A 16,024-nucleotide genomic window follows, 5' to 3' on the forward strand; every position below is an offset into this window, starting at 1 on the left:
TTTATCGGGCTCATTGAGTTTTTAGTTACAGCTACTGGTGTATGTTTCGAGGCATTTTTCTCAGAGTGGCATTGGGAAAAGATGTATAATGCTCATGGGTGTCGATCCTTACGTAATATCTATTCATCGGGGGGGGGGGTGAATGAATAGATCACCCCCCCCCCCCTGATGAATAGGTATCAGTTACAGATCGACACCCATGATAATACTTTTTAAAAGCTGTAATCATCCTCTACTAAAACATGTCTTTAACGGAAAACGTCGGCCAAAAGCTTCTTACTGTGTAGGCCTAATATGAAAGGGAATTATGTGATCTTTATTCACGCTTTGATCCTTTATATTTAAATGAATCGTTTAAATCATAGTACAAAGTGAACGAACTGAAGCGTCAATATATTTAAAACGATAAGTTATCATACATGATGAGATTTAAATGGCTTTTCCTTTACAAACCTTGATTTTATGATTACATATATTTATTTAGGCATTTTATTCGTTTGGCTCGATATGTTGATTGAACACAGAGATTTGTTTCTGTGGAATAAATTTATTCAACAGTATGTTAATTATTTCTCTGATGAAGTAAAATGTTCGAATTCGTTTTTCGTTTTCTTTTATTCTCTTTTACTTTTATTCTCTTTTACTTTTATTCTCTTTTACTTTTATTCTCTTTTACTTTTATTCTCTTTTACTTTTATTCTCTTTTACCTTTATTCTCTTTTACTTTTATTTTACCTTTTACCGGTGATTTTTAAATACGTAGATGTCTATACATTCTATCTTAGTAAAAAATTGTCATATACAAACTGAATTCATGTCTATTAAATTAGCATAGGTACACAACAAATGTAAATAAAGATGGCTTTCAAATTAAATTGGAAACTTTGAATGTGAATATTTTATTACGATGTTAGCTGGTGTTTGTGAGGGAACAATTATGTGTTTGTGAGTACTTCCTTTGCATCGATCACTTCTATTTGGTTACAACCTTGTTTCCCGCGCAGTGCATTTTAATCGGAGATGACGTGTTTTATACTGATGTAATACATGTGTGGGTGTGTGTGTGCGCATGTGTGCGTGCGTACGAGTAGCAGCGAGTGTATTTGGGGTGTGTGCGTGTGCACGCGCGTGTATGTGTGAGCGTGTGCGTGTGTGTGTGTGTGTGTGCGTATGTGTGTGTGTGTTTGCTCGTTAGAGAGTAAGGGTTTTGTTTGTAGTTGAGTGGGCGGGCGTGTGGGTGCGCATGTGGGTGGATTCAGTAATGTGTTTTGAGTCTGGCATTATTCTTTCGATAAGTGCATATCAATAACAAGAAGACAGGTCCCACATTTTCCTATTCATGAATATACTCCTATTATAAACGGCCGGGGAGTATATGGAAACGTTTGCTTGGATTTGTCACATACAAGATGTTGACCACAAACTAACTCCCACACAGTGTTGTGTGCAGGGGTTACGGGTAAATGAGTAAATTCTGACAAAATATACAACCAATTAACACAAGTTAATTACCAAAAGAAAGCTAACGATTAGATGATTAGCCGCTCACCCCAAAGCCGGCCGACCACAATGGAACGAGTGAGGGCTTGCGAGAGTGGCCGAAGTGGAATTGAAACTCGCTATTTTGCTCTTCTCCAACGCAAAAACAGACGATATTGTGCTGGATTACTATGTTTTTTCCGACAAAAGTACAGAGAGAGTGCATATTATTTTTTGATATTATACATGTTGATAGGTTACCCAATTGACTACCGGGCACCCGAATGGAGGAAAGAAACGCACTTTTTTAGAAAACTTCATTTTTTTCATGCAAAACTGCTCATTTGTTCTCTGCACGCAAGTCAGATTGAGCGGATGATGCATCGTTTCCATATATGGGAATTCTAAATTGATTTTAGATCTTATTTTGAGGAAAGTGAGACATATACTTTAGTGAATGAAAGATGAGAAATGAATACAGTTAATAATTTTGAAAATCTTTATTTTTCCATCTTAAACATAATCACAAAATTAGTGCTTAAGTAAAAGGAACTTGGTTAATATACATATATATACCATAAAAGTATTTGAGGCTACGGAATGGGAGGGGGGTGCCTCACTTCATAACATAATGTTTTTAAATTCAATATTATTATCAAATTATTAAAACTTTCTAATATTGGATTCTAAATTGTATGCTTCAAAGCACAAACAATTTTCCATTTAAATCACCTCGACTTGATAGTAGGTGATGTAAATTATTTTGAGAACATTACAAATGTGCCATTTAGTGATCGGATTTGTTTAACCATGTTGCGCTAGAAGGTTCCTTGTTCTTTACACAACACTAATACTCTGACAATCTGCTGACAAATTGTATTAAGCTAATCCATCTTCCTCAGTGAGGTAATTGTCTCTATATCGTCTACCCACGCTGATCAACACGGTCACTTTTAACCAGTGGCTACAAAAAAAAATGCCGCCTAGTTTAGCTGTAAACATCTCAAAGCTATAGGCCATCATTAAAGTTTATGTTATCTCTATTAAAACCTTAAATCTGTGGCTTTAACCAGTGGCTACAAGAAAATCTATAAGCCATCATTAACATTTATATATTAATGTTATTTGAGAGATAGAAGGTGAATGCATCATCTTGTAGTAGGTCATAGTTGACAGACAGCTTCCGAGTGTCTAATATGAACCAGCCCCTCCCCCCCCCCCCCCTCCATTCTCAAATGAATTTGCCACCATCCAAAACTTAAAGAGAAGGTTGCGTTCTGGGAGAGGTGAAAATAATTTATGAGCTTTTTCATTGTTATTATGCAAGTGTGGAAGAATATCAGAGAAAACAAATATTCATGGCTCTTAAAATGCCCTCATATTCTAAATATGACATGTTACTGTTTAAAATGAGGACCACATTGTATGCCACATGTTTGTATAGTCCCAAGTACATCTTTATGTGAACAGTGCTTGTTCCTTTTACCAAGACTGGGCTAAATTTCTTATCATTTTGATGATTCCAGAACCTTGCAATACACTCCAATAATTATATGCTACAATTCAATCAAATTTTTAAATTTAAATTGTATTGATTAAAATCCAAGCATATAGGATCATTCTCAATTTGTATTTTATAACATTAGATAACAAATTCCCAAAATGATAGTTAAACATAGATAACTGAGTGAAAGAGCAAAGATGACAATAACCAGGAAAGACAAAAATGAATGTACTACTTCTCGTCTCTTATGGAATATAATACAGGGATGAAAATAAATTAAATTACTCGTAATACTTGTTACCTTTTTTCTTCATCTTTTTCTTTTCAAATGAAAAGGAAAATGAAAAGAAAAGAAAAATACAACATGATAGTAAAACAATAGATATCTAATGTCTATCTACCCCTCCCCATGAGATGACAACGACAATACGACCCTATTCCAAATCCAACTTCGTGGGAGACAGTGAGCATCATATGACAATTAATAATGCTTGTAACGATACTAAATTTCAGCGAGATTAATAATGTGGTTAAAAAGTATAAAAACAGCAATAATAAAACAATGAAACAACCAATAATCTTCATCTCATACAGTCGTATCTCTATCTTTTAAAAGACTTAATATTAAAAAGTCGAAACATGTTAATACATGTAGTACAAAGATAAACGGCATTGTAAATGAAAATGTAAATATATGTATTTATATATATATTCATTTTCATATATATATATATACATATGTTTATATTTATTCAATTAGTTATACTATTTTTTTTTTTTTTTTAACGGGTGGGGGGGGGGTGAAGATCGATTTTTTTTTCTAATCGATTTCATATCATTTATTTTACAATGCAATCGCATGACCAGAACTGAACTGTATCTTTAAATCTATGCCTTATTACAAGCAGATGCCGCCTAGTTTATTTGTAAACACCACAAAGCTATACGCCATCATTAAAACTTATGTCATCTCTATTAACAACTTAGATCTACAAGAAACACTATCTCGAATAACAATTGGAAAATCCAATTTTTCCAATTTTCACCCAGTGGTTGGTTATTTCCCCGTAAATCACTCCTTCATGTTTAATAGTACTTTAAAGCAAACAACATTATTGCTAAAACTCTCGCGATATCAATCAACTCTTGAAACATTGTCATGTGCGTCATCTTTTGAAATGTACGAACATGATAATTATCCGAACACAATTTCTATGGGCAATTACACTTTTGGTATTTAAATAGCCCTTAGAGTTGATTTTCGAAAGTCTTAACGACCGTCATAACATTTTAAATATGCACAGCTAAAAACCATTTTGTCAATTTCTGTTAAGTAGAATTAGAGCAGGAATAGGGTCACATCATTACACAATTTGATACCAAAATGAAATGTATAACATAAATTAATTTGTATTTCTTAAGACATTTGTATTCTTAAATTTTGAAGAATCACCAGAACAAGCGATTTCGTTCATATCCAACGAAAACTATAAGTAGTAAACACACGTATATTATACATTATATAATATCATGATTTCTCCAGGATATACAATATTATAATACTGATGCATTAACAACAATAATGGCCTCGTGGAAACTATAACATTGAGATATAAAGGCAGGGTGTAATCATAGGTCTGTGGTGTAACCATTGTGCACAAATGTAGTAATGAATATTTAGCGATGAAAGGTGCAGGTAAACTAAACTAATTTATCTTTTGGAAAATTCAATCAAGGAAAATCACTTCATATGTCACAACAGAGGGGTAACTAGGCCTTCACTTAAAGACATTAGAAATGGTATCGGGAATTCACCTAGAAGTACGTGAATTCATTGCCATAAGGTGTTCATATTACTTATAACTTGAAATGAATCAATTTAGTACCTTCATAGTATAATTTGGAGAAATATCCAAACATCATTTTCATTTTTAGAAATGGTAGAAGTTAAAATGTTAAGCGGAGGACTATTTTTGCACCCCGGATTTTTCGAAATGTTCGAAGCATTTCTTTGTCAATCAAAAATGAGTTGCAAAAATGATCCTCTTCCTGTGACAGGACTAACTGATGTCTTCCTTGATGTCCGATGCTCAAGATGGTGTCATTCTGACTCAAGGAGGGCCTGTGAAAAGTTAGAGAAAAGGGAGGAAATGTATTATTAAATCCATCTTCAAAGTAAAGCTGCACTGTGTAGCCCTCTTATATCTACTTTACGTTGCGTATTGATTCAGCAGGTATACAGAAACCAATGAGTTAAAATTGAAATTTAAAGTGACCTTTTTACTAAGTGAATTTTTGCCTTTAATGTTTATATATTTCCTTTTCCGTTCACAATGCCTTGTCCTTTCCCTCAACTCCATTTTCCCCAGGATAATGCGCTTTATATTCATGTTCTGCTCTGGTAGGGGTAAAAGATTTAGTTGCAATCACGTAATCCCTACTCAGAATGATTAAGATTTTATTTCAAGAAATTAATACACAGTTATAATTATCAATACAGAGGTATAGTTCTATTCAACTTCATTTTACTTTCATTGTCAGGAATTGCCAAGCAGAAATAATTGACTTTTTAAAAAATAGAGTCGAACATATACCTTAATCTTCACAAGTAGGTGTCTCTGACTAAACATTCCAAGAAAATTGAATGCCTTATTAATCACACTCGATCACTTCCAAACTAATTTGTCTGTCTCTGGCCCTCTCTGTCTTTCTCTCTCTGTCTTTCTCTCTCTCTCTCTCTCTCTCTCTCTTTCTCTCTCACTCTCTCTCTCTCTCTCTCTCTCTCTTTCCTTCTCTCTCTCTCTCTCTCTCTCTGACTATGTGTATGTGTTTCTCCCTTATTTTCTCTCCCTCTCTCTCTCTCTCTCTCTCTCTCTCTCTGTTGTTCGACAATTTCGAAACTGCTCTTGATTTTTGTTCTTACCTTCATTACTCGATCTCTTCCTTCTTCTGACAGCGACTCAAATACAGAATCTAGAAGACAGGTTTGGCTGCTGATTCGAGGCGTGTACTAAAAGAATAAACAAAAGCAAAAACACAATTTGTTTCCTCTAATTTTCTTGATTGGTCTTTCTTGATGTCGTACAATGCATTTCATTTCTGCGCTAACCTCACAGCTGATCTCACATACCTTCATATCACACATAATTATTGACATACCTGACACACGCAAAATGATTAAAATTAAGATCTGGACGGCCATGCATAATGGCTCAAGGCATGGACACACAGAGGATTTTCTTATGTTGGGGACCGGGGTAAAATGCAATACATTATTGAAAATGTATTGCATTTTCTTTCTTCTTTTTTTTATTTATGGAAACTTCCCCCTTCCCTAGCCCCGCTGCGTACAGTTATGGTTCAGGGACAAAGCATTACTGTGAGGCCCCAGGATCGAAACCGTGTCGATGTGCCATATTAGTGCCCTTTTGTGGGGCATTAATCCTCATTACTGTCATTTATGACTTAAGGGCGTAGGTCCCCTAGTTAATAAGCATAGTAGCATACACATGCTTTAACAGTCACGCAAAACATCATTGGCAAATTATTATTCAATAAAATTTGAAAATGTATACTATCATCTAGATCCATTAGGAATAAATTATTTTAAAAATAATTCCATAAATTGGGGTAAAACAAAAATATTCCAACTATATGAGCGACAGTGTATCTTTAAATGAAGAGATAACCATACTGATTTTGTAGATCGCATAGGTCATCTTGTTAAGTTATTATTAATCTTATAATTTTGATTTCATTTTATGATATCATTTTACTCGTTGTTTTTATATTAAATTGAACTTGACTGATAGTTCAAATCAAATTGAAATCACTTCAAATTACGCAACAAGTAGATTGATAGTATAAATTACAGATTGGTTTTCCCAGCAAACCTTGTAGTTTTGTTTCAGTCCATTTGATATTGAGCGTTCTTCAGTCATTCAAGTTTGATTATCGGACAAGAGATTTTACACATTTATCATTCAAATTCATTCCGTCTCGAGCTAAGATTCATTCAAGTTCATCGGCAATTGCCGGAAGGTGATCTCGGGCATTCGCAAATGGGCAGTCAATTTGGTAATACATAATTTTATGTTCTTTTAATTTAACATGGATGTAGCTTATGTAGGCCCCTACCTAAATTTCTTTCTTAATTCCTTAAAAATCAAAGGATTTTGATTTATTCCGTTCCATTGTCGATATCGCACAAAATGTTAACATGGTCAAAATGAAGTTCTTGTAAATATATTTTATGTTTCCGTATTTTCTTCACCTCTCATAGCTACATGAGATCAGATGCCTCAAAATCCCCCCCCCCAAAAAAAAAAAACTAATAAAAAATAGGAGGTAGTGTGCTCATGCAGAAGATCATAGAAGGGTAGAAATGTACCCCCCATATTATAGGGTGCACGCCCAATGGCGTAGCTACGGAGTCACTTGCTTAAGTCATTAAGTATAACACTTATTTGCAAAATATAGTTTGAATTACTTAAACGGGAATCATTCGAGAAATTGGACTAATTTGAATGAACGAAGTGCTATAGATTGGTTGCTCTAAAACGAATTTGAGTGTATACGGACGGCAGTATTACGTGATCAAGACAGTCGTGCTATAATTGAATGAACAATTTTTTGACAAAAAGCGTGCATAAAACATGAATTGAATGACAAACATATAAAATACAAATATATAAAATACGAATTTGTAGGCACGGCTCATGAATTTGAACTATCGAATAGAAAGACTATATTGTTCAAAACTGAATGCACGCAAAATGAATCGGATTGGCAAAGTTGCGAAATTGGACGGGAAAACCGGTATCATACTGGTATAGCCTGAAACCACTTTAAAAACTAGATTCTGTTATTCGATCTTCCGATCAATATTTTCGGTCGCAAAATATATCATCCTATTTCTCTCATGACACCAGTGGTATGTTCGCCTAAAACCTTCACAAGACACCGACAGAGTGCCGAGTACGGTCTTGCATATTTTTCCATCTGTCTAATTTTCATTATATTTTCAATCTGCTATTGTATTTCTTTTTGCGTTGTACTATTTAGATATGAATATCTGCATTTGTTTGTTCTATTTGAATTGTTGATAAAGGAAGTACATTTATTTTGTAATCGTCCGTTATATTTACCTCATCCTTTGATACTGTTTCATGATCTTCTGGTTCTAGACTGAATGATCGCTTTCGGCCCACTAGAAAATATAGAGAGTACATGAGTAATTAATCAAGAAAATATAAATATCACGTATTTCAGTAAGTGTCGAGCTTCATAACTTTGAACATTATATGGCATTAGCTAAGAAATTAGGCCAGAAAAATACCGGGCTTGATTAATATTTTGATCATTTTATTAACCTTCATGATTTTCCTGAACCTGACGCTGTTCCATTTATCAAAAAAAGTGAACAAGATGACATCTTTTCACCATAATATCTCCCCATAGTACAATCCTACACTCGTTATTGTTTCAAACACGATGCGTTCATTCTCCTGTCAGTCTCTATAATTGTCTTCATCAATCTTTCTCCCTCTCCTCACAACCTGTCTTCATGTGCTTGTAACATCTCTCTCTCTCTCCCATTCTCCTCTGTCATTACTCTCTCTCTCTCTCTCTCTCTCTCTCTCTTTTCATTAAGAAAAATGAACAAGATGATAATCTATTTACCACAATCCTAAACTTGTTATTGTTTAAAAAACGATGCCTTCATTTTTCTGTCAGTCTCTATAATTGTCTTCTTCTATCTTTCTCTCTTCCTCTCTCTCCATACAACCTATATGATTTTCCTGAACCTGACGCTGTTTAATTTATTAAAAAAGGGAACAAGATGATATCTATTTACCGTAATACCTCCCCATAGAACAATCCTACACTCGTTATTGTTTCAAACACGATGCGTTCATTTTCCTGCCAGTCTCTATTGTCTTCATGTGCTTGTAACATCTCTCTCTCTCCCATCTCCTATGTCATTACTCTCTCTCTCTCTCTCTCTCTCTCTCTCTCTCTCTCTCTCTCTCTCTCTCTATGTCTGTCCCTCGCTATTGTAATGAAAGGAACAAGATGCGTTCATTTTCCTGTCAGTCTCTAGAAGTGTCTTCTTCTCTCTCTCTCTCTCTCTCTCTCTCTCTCTCTCTCTCTCCTCTCTCTCTCTCTCTCTCTCTCTCTCTCTAACTCTTTACCCTCCTGCTATCTTTATTTCTTCCCATTCATCATAGTGATGAAGTCATTGAGAGGTGCTGAAACAGACAGGGCGGGAGATTTTTTCTGACACTCCTCCACGTCACCATGGTTACATTCTATAAAGGCATTATATCAAAAGCGTGTATACGTTCTACCAAGTATGAGCATATTCATGCAGTTCATTGCTTGATGAATTGTTACAATGAACAAAAAATTCGAATACAAAATTATGTTATTAACATGGAAGACAATGCATGAATATGCCCCGGTGTACATTTCTGACAAGATGACTGTTTATAACCCTCGAACTAATTTGCGATCAACAGGTTAATACCTGCTTGAGAGTCCTCGAACACGCTCTCTTCTAGGTGATCGACCATTTACTGTCTGTGCATCGAGATTGTGGAATGGTCTTCCCCTGTGTCACCAGTTATCCACTTTCAGAACTCAACTAAAGACATACCTATTTCAGATTGCTTAAAATTTAGTCACTATTTTTTTTTGGTTTTTCCCAGTTAGAATCATGAGACATTTTTGGTAGTTTTTCAGTCTCACCAGCGCCTTTGATTAGGCAACTAGATAATGGCGCTTTATAAATTCCGGGATTGGATTGGATTGGAATGATTTAAATTATTCATATTATTCATAAGTTTGCTTTCTGTTAATCACATATCATTAATTTGGTACCAAATTTTGATGGAAGAAAAAATGTATAACCTTCAACAAGCTTATCATTGTTAAATTTATCATATCAAAAAGAACAAAGTGAGCATTATACGCAGACACGTTGAATATAATCTTTCATAACGATCAATTAACTGTTTGTTTTAGATGAACACAACAACAACACAAAAGGGCGTCGCTTTAGGGAGTGGTAGGCACGATACTCCATCATTCAACATTTAGACAAAATTCGTCTAACACCGTTCCCCTCCCATCAAATATTGGTCTTCCATGAAGATTTGTATTTTTAGACCAGTATTAAGAATCTTAAGTTACAATTTTTGTTAATATTGGGTATGGTTTGAAATTTACGAAAGCTATGATGAAAAACCCTTCTTTTCTACTTTATCGGGGCCGGACATGGTGGTTGTAGCCCACTGTTCTCAATGGCAAGTGTAAAAGGGAGAGTCAGCCCTCCCCCCACTTACCCGGCCCTCATATTTAGCCCTGCCCCACCGCATTCGCTAGAGTTTATACATAGTATATAATACATTCGTGTTGAAAGTGCTTGCTTGATTATGAGGGAAGAAGTAGATGGGAATGTCGAAAAGTCCCTTGGAATACACGTCTAGATTTTTATTTTTTATTTTTTTTAAATTTTTGTTTACATTGTCTAAATAGGCCGGTTGTTTATTTGTATGGAATATAACATATTATATTAAAATTAGTATAAAAATAATTAATTGGTTGATCGTGAAAACCACAGTAGAATTCTGTCTTCGACTAGAAGAAGTGGATGTTGATTACACCTATCGTCTATAGGTTGATATCGGATGAAATTTCGAGGGCGATTCCGGTCGCTTTGCTTTTACGATGACAAGAGAAAAACAGCGAAGCGACGCGAACGCGCCTCCGAACTTTCCCGAAATCTGCCGAAAGGCGAGCGTTTCTCTAGAGTTGCACAATGTCACAAAACTTCAATCTTCTTCAAAAACTCTTCGACTTGCTCATTATCTCATTAAAGCTACACCTGCACATTATGAAGAGCTTTTAATAATTACATGGTAACACATAATGCGAGGCACACGTTATCTATCAACCCAAATACGATAAAACATTAAGTTCTGAATTAATAATCCATTTCTCTATTCCCATCAGATGATGATAAATACGTGCTTTCATCAGTAGGTGTTGATGTTTTAATTCAATGAAAAGCCGCTTTGATGATAATATCATATCATACTTACTTGTGCATGTCCGCACACAGGACATGTTGGTACACCCTTTGCATCCTAAAAACACAAACACAAAGGAAAAGACGTTAAACAAAATTGAAATATCATGTTCTGCTCATTCCCAATTTAAAATTCTCTCTCTCTCTCTCTCTCTCTTTCTCTCTTTCTCTCTTTCTCTCTCTCTCATTCTCTCTCTCTCTCTCTCTCTCTCTCTCTCTCTCTCTGTATGTGGGTGTGTGAGATCGTAAGTTAGAGTCTGGAAGTCGGTATGATACATATTTTTCAGTTTCGTATCACGAATACATTCATTTCACGTATTCACTAACAGACATTATAGACCCACTTAAAATAGTCTTCGACAGTCATGGTGTCCACTAATCATTAATTCGGTTTCTCCATTTTGATATTTCAGGTTTTAAAACATGTATTTTCATGTCTTCCAGTCAGGAATACTAAATCATTAAAAAAAAACCTGTCAAGATTCAATTTGAAACTCATTAATGATTCATTGATAATCTAATGTGGGATGATTAAAGTCTATTTCCGCGACAAAGCATACTTGATTACGGATACACGCATTGCATGAAAAATATGCTATTATTCATCTTCACATCGCTGTAAAATCGTTACAACCTGGGATGTTTATCTCATACTTCGGGTCAACGACTGCCATCAACCATAATTTTGTCAGATTACTGATATTACTGATATTTGTCTCCCCACATTCAAGAAAATATCAAAATATATGTAAACGGCTCTACGACACATGCTTAAGCGACATTGTTCAGCGGTCATTTTCTACTATTTAACCAAAACCCTAACTTCATCCTTTGACCAAACGATATACCTATCCTTGAAATCAAACCCTATTGCAACCCTAACCATTGTCCTAATAATGGTTTATAGAACAAAACGTTACACTCGTGGTTTACATGAAGGAGAGGGGAGGGAGAGAGAAAGGGGTGGAACCGTGGAAGGTTGGAGGAAGAAAGAGAGAGAGAGAGAGAGAGAGAAAGGGGAGAGGATGAGAGAGAAGGGGGAGAGGATGAGAGGGAGGGATGGGAGGAAGGAGGGAGAAAGAAAGAAAGGCAGACAAATAACGACAGACAGAGATTGGGGGAAGTTTCGGTTGGCAGCTGTTCTTCTAAGTCCAAGGAGTTTGAGAAAAGGGAAGGGATGGGAGGGTAGATTTTAATAAAGGAAAACTCGTAACTTCAATTTTGTAAGATTAGGCCTATATGTTGAGAAATGTGAAAATCAAAATTTTAAAGAATATTCAGATATCTTTTGGAGGAAAAAAAACATTGCTTGATCTCGTTTTGGGTCGTCAAATAACTGTGTCGTGCGGTAATATTTTCATATTATGTAGTTGCGTTATATTTAAGTGATAAAAAGCTTTGTTATAATAATGTTTTAGTTTGTAAAAGATAAGACTGTGGATGAATGCTTTGCTGCTATGTTATGTACGAGACAAAAATGGAAGTATGAGAAATAACATCTATGAATACAACAAAGAATACTATCTCCTATATGTGACTTCAGGAGAATAATAATCTACCCAAGAGCAGACAGTCCCTCCCCTCCCCCCTCCCCCCTATCAAACATAGAAAAGCTGGTTTGGTGAAGTAGGGATGTTGACGCTATTACTGACTGTAATGATTGTTGGTATATGATTGCCTCCTCTGGTAATCTTCAAGTGTGAGTTACATTAAAATGTTACATCAACACTGCTCCATTTACAGACTAATTTAAATGAGTCTTAATCTGCTACAGGCTACTTCCAACTTCGAAGTTAGTCGAAGTTAAAGCGGCACTGCACTACTTGTTGCTCATTGCGCCCTCTATACAGCAAACAATGCCTAAGCGGTACCCGTTGATCCCCGTGGTTAGCTGATTTGATGAGATAACCACCTGCCAGTTACCAGCAGGGAGGTCGAATCCCTCCTGGCCAAACTAATGCAGATAGGCTCTCTCGCATACTGACTGTCAACCAATATTCAAAACTTGTCTTAAAGCCTATATCTGCACTAGTTTGGCCAGGAGCGATTGGACCTCATTCCATGGTCACGGGCAGTTGGTTATCTCACCAAATTAGCTCTCAATTAACATAAGAAAAGGGGACCATGGGGGACCAACGGTCAACGCTTAGGCATTGTTTGCTATATGCAGAGGACGCAAATAGCTATAAGTAATGCAGTGGGGCTTTAAAGGGACTTGGTAACATTGTTCAGATGACAGAAAATGGTGCTCAGGTAGTGACTTGGATGCTACAGATGTCAAATTTAAGATAATCTTAAAGTTTGAGCAAAAACAGACCATTATTAATGATAAAAATTGAATAACACTGATCTAATCGATTCCCTAATTCTCCCAACTATATTATTACAATTTAATTACATTTTAGGTGAATGTTAATTGTCACAAATGTATGATCGGCTCTATATCCCATTCCTGATTTTTAAGTGTTGATATATTTTTTAAAGCCTGTCTGATGTCTTACTTTCATGGAAAATCGGTTGGAAAATTCAAATATTGTTTTGGAGAATTTACTGTTAATGTTAGAGGGTGTCGCACAGTGACGCCTTCAAAGAAAACCATAAATTATTTGTGGTTTGAGAATATTTCAGGAATGTTTGCACGGTAGAAAAATATAATAAGTATCATTTCATACAATAGTTACGCAGTTTTTTCATCAACCTTCAACAATGTTACCAGTTCACTTAAAGTTCAAACAGTTAATCCATACCCAAGCATGCTCAAATGGTGTGCGTGATGTTACGTATTAGATTTTACTAGGGAATCGCAATTCCTAAAAATCCTAACAATAAAAAAGTGTATTTTGACCCACAACATAAATCATAAACTAAAATGAGTTAGTTCTTTGACATAGCCTACACACAGGAAAAAAATCGCTGTTGGTCAGCAATAATTGTTATGCCCTGTAGATTTTCCGAATTACTTTACAAAAACTGGTATCATCACTTAAACAATAATCTTTTTTCACTAAAAAAGAATATGGCACTACATGAAAATTGCAATTGCGATACCTTAACCCGAACTGAGCATAATCTACACTAAGGTGTAAACAAATTACTGGTAAAATGTTCCATCTGTAGCTCTTTGGAAAAATACATGTTCAAGTACTATAACCGCAATTAGGGGGGTTTGCAAAATTGATCTTATTCATTAAACACACAAACGGGAGTCATCTTGAATTTTGAAATTTAGAAGAAGAAAAAAGGTGCAAATTTTTCAAAACACTATATTTTGTCCGAACTTTACCCTGGCTTCGAGTACAAAATTGAGAAAATTTCTAAATGTATATAATTGAGCGTAATTGCACATGATGCATGACGGAATCTGGGCGAGACTTGGCAGCTTATTCATTATCAGTGGTTGTTGCTTGAAGCGTTTTGTTTAGCTTTACTTTTCATTTTACTGGCTATGAACAAGTTAGAATTGACCAGGATTTTTTTCTACTAAAAACTTAGTCAACAATAATTGAATATCGCATTCCATCTGTTTTGCCTCTCTAGAAATGTACTATATCATTAGGAGTCTCTCTCTTCAAATTCATCAAAGATTAATATAGCATGTACAGTGACCCCGTGTTAAGTATGCAAAGTGTCATCAACGTCTTGCACCTGTATGTATGAAGCCTAAATGACCGCAACCGGTGAGACAATATTTGCATGGTGTCGAGTCTAAATATCATTTTGCGCTTGAGAAGTTGAGATCAGACTGTTTATTAAGAATCAAGAGCAACATTTATTCATTTATTCAAGATATCAAAATATTATTCTTAGCCTCCCCCCTTCCCCACCCCCAAGGGTAGATTCAATATTTTCCTAAAAGGGGGGTGTGAAATGTACAAACCTGCGTGCGCCCCGCCCCCTGGATCCGCCCCTGCGCGTGCCCTCCCTTTCTTAAGCTTCGTCACACCATCCCTGGATCGTTTGCTTGTTTCCTTGTTTTATTTTATTTCTGCATTATTTACATAAACAAACAGTAATATACAAACCAAGTACAGATATATTATTACAAAAGTTAAAAAATAAAATTCAATCATAGGCCTATCATTAAAAAGAAATCAATAAAATAATTATACCTTTAACAAAAAAAGGTGATAAATCATTTCAAAATTGAAAAAAATACAAACGAAGAAGAATGTTTGTACTTACCTACTCTGCTCCTCTTATATTCTTGGTTGTATCTTGCCATTTCCATGTCATCTAGAAGATTACACGTACACTGGACTGCAATGAGCACCAGAAGAAAGACCACTGTCAAGTAAAATTGACAACTCATCGATGCCATTTTCCTCGCCATCACTGATTTTGTCCTGGTATACTAACGGTCACTTATGTGAAAAATTATTGAGAGTAGTAGATTCTTCTTTTGTAACGCTAAATCAATAATATTCTTCTGTTGATCACTTCAAACAGTTCTATCCAAATAATATACTGACACAATATGCAGTACAAACAAAAGGTAACAGATTAGTGTTGATCCCAGCAGTTCTCTAATCCATTTGTAGTTTGACGCTTCCTTATATCGATTCTATTTCAATAATTTATCGTCTGACAATATTACTGTGAAGCTAATATTACTAATTTCCACGATGTCGCTGATGGAAATGACGTATAATCTTGATGCTGAATTAAAAATCTATGGGTCATCAGCCAACCAAGCTCCGATCTGTTCGTATTAACAATGCTCCTCAAAGAAATATGATAATTATCCTATATAGGAATCGAAAGTTGGATAACGTGAATAATCACATCCATCTGATTCGTGGAAAGCTACGCAAGTGTATCCATACATCGCCGCATCTTCTACATACGGTATTCCGGTACGCCGAATCGAGCACGTCCTCTATCGTCGGCGGGACAAAGCAAATAGCAATTTTTCTGTAAAGTATATTTGATGGAGTCCAGCCCATGGTCGT

General features: G+C 35.5%; 1 protein-coding gene across 1 annotated transcript; it reads right to left on the reverse strand.

The window, feature by feature from the left end:
* Positions 1-4,298: 4,298 nt before the first annotated feature.
* Positions 4,299-15,972, reverse strand: LOC105446301. Its single transcript, XM_030972874.1, has 5 exons — positions 15,258-15,972; positions 11,089-11,133; positions 8,131-8,192; positions 5,907-5,993; positions 4,299-5,105 (listed from the first exon to the last, which is right to left on the reverse strand). The coding sequence occupies exons 1-5, from the start codon at positions 15,403-15,405 to the stop codon at positions 5,085-5,087; spliced, it is 363 nt and encodes a 120-aa protein (XP_030828734.1). The 5' UTR covers positions 15,406-15,972; the 3' UTR covers positions 4,299-5,084.
* Between the last annotated feature and the right edge of the window lie 52 nt (positions 15,973-16,024).

This window comes from Strongylocentrotus purpuratus, unplaced genomic scaffold, assembly GCF_000002235.5.
Source record: "Strongylocentrotus purpuratus isolate Spur 01 unplaced genomic scaffold, Spur_5.0 spur5_scaffold_6, whole genome shotgun sequence".
Taxonomy (NCBI): Eukaryota; Metazoa; Echinodermata; class Echinoidea; order Camarodonta; family Strongylocentrotidae; genus Strongylocentrotus; species Strongylocentrotus purpuratus.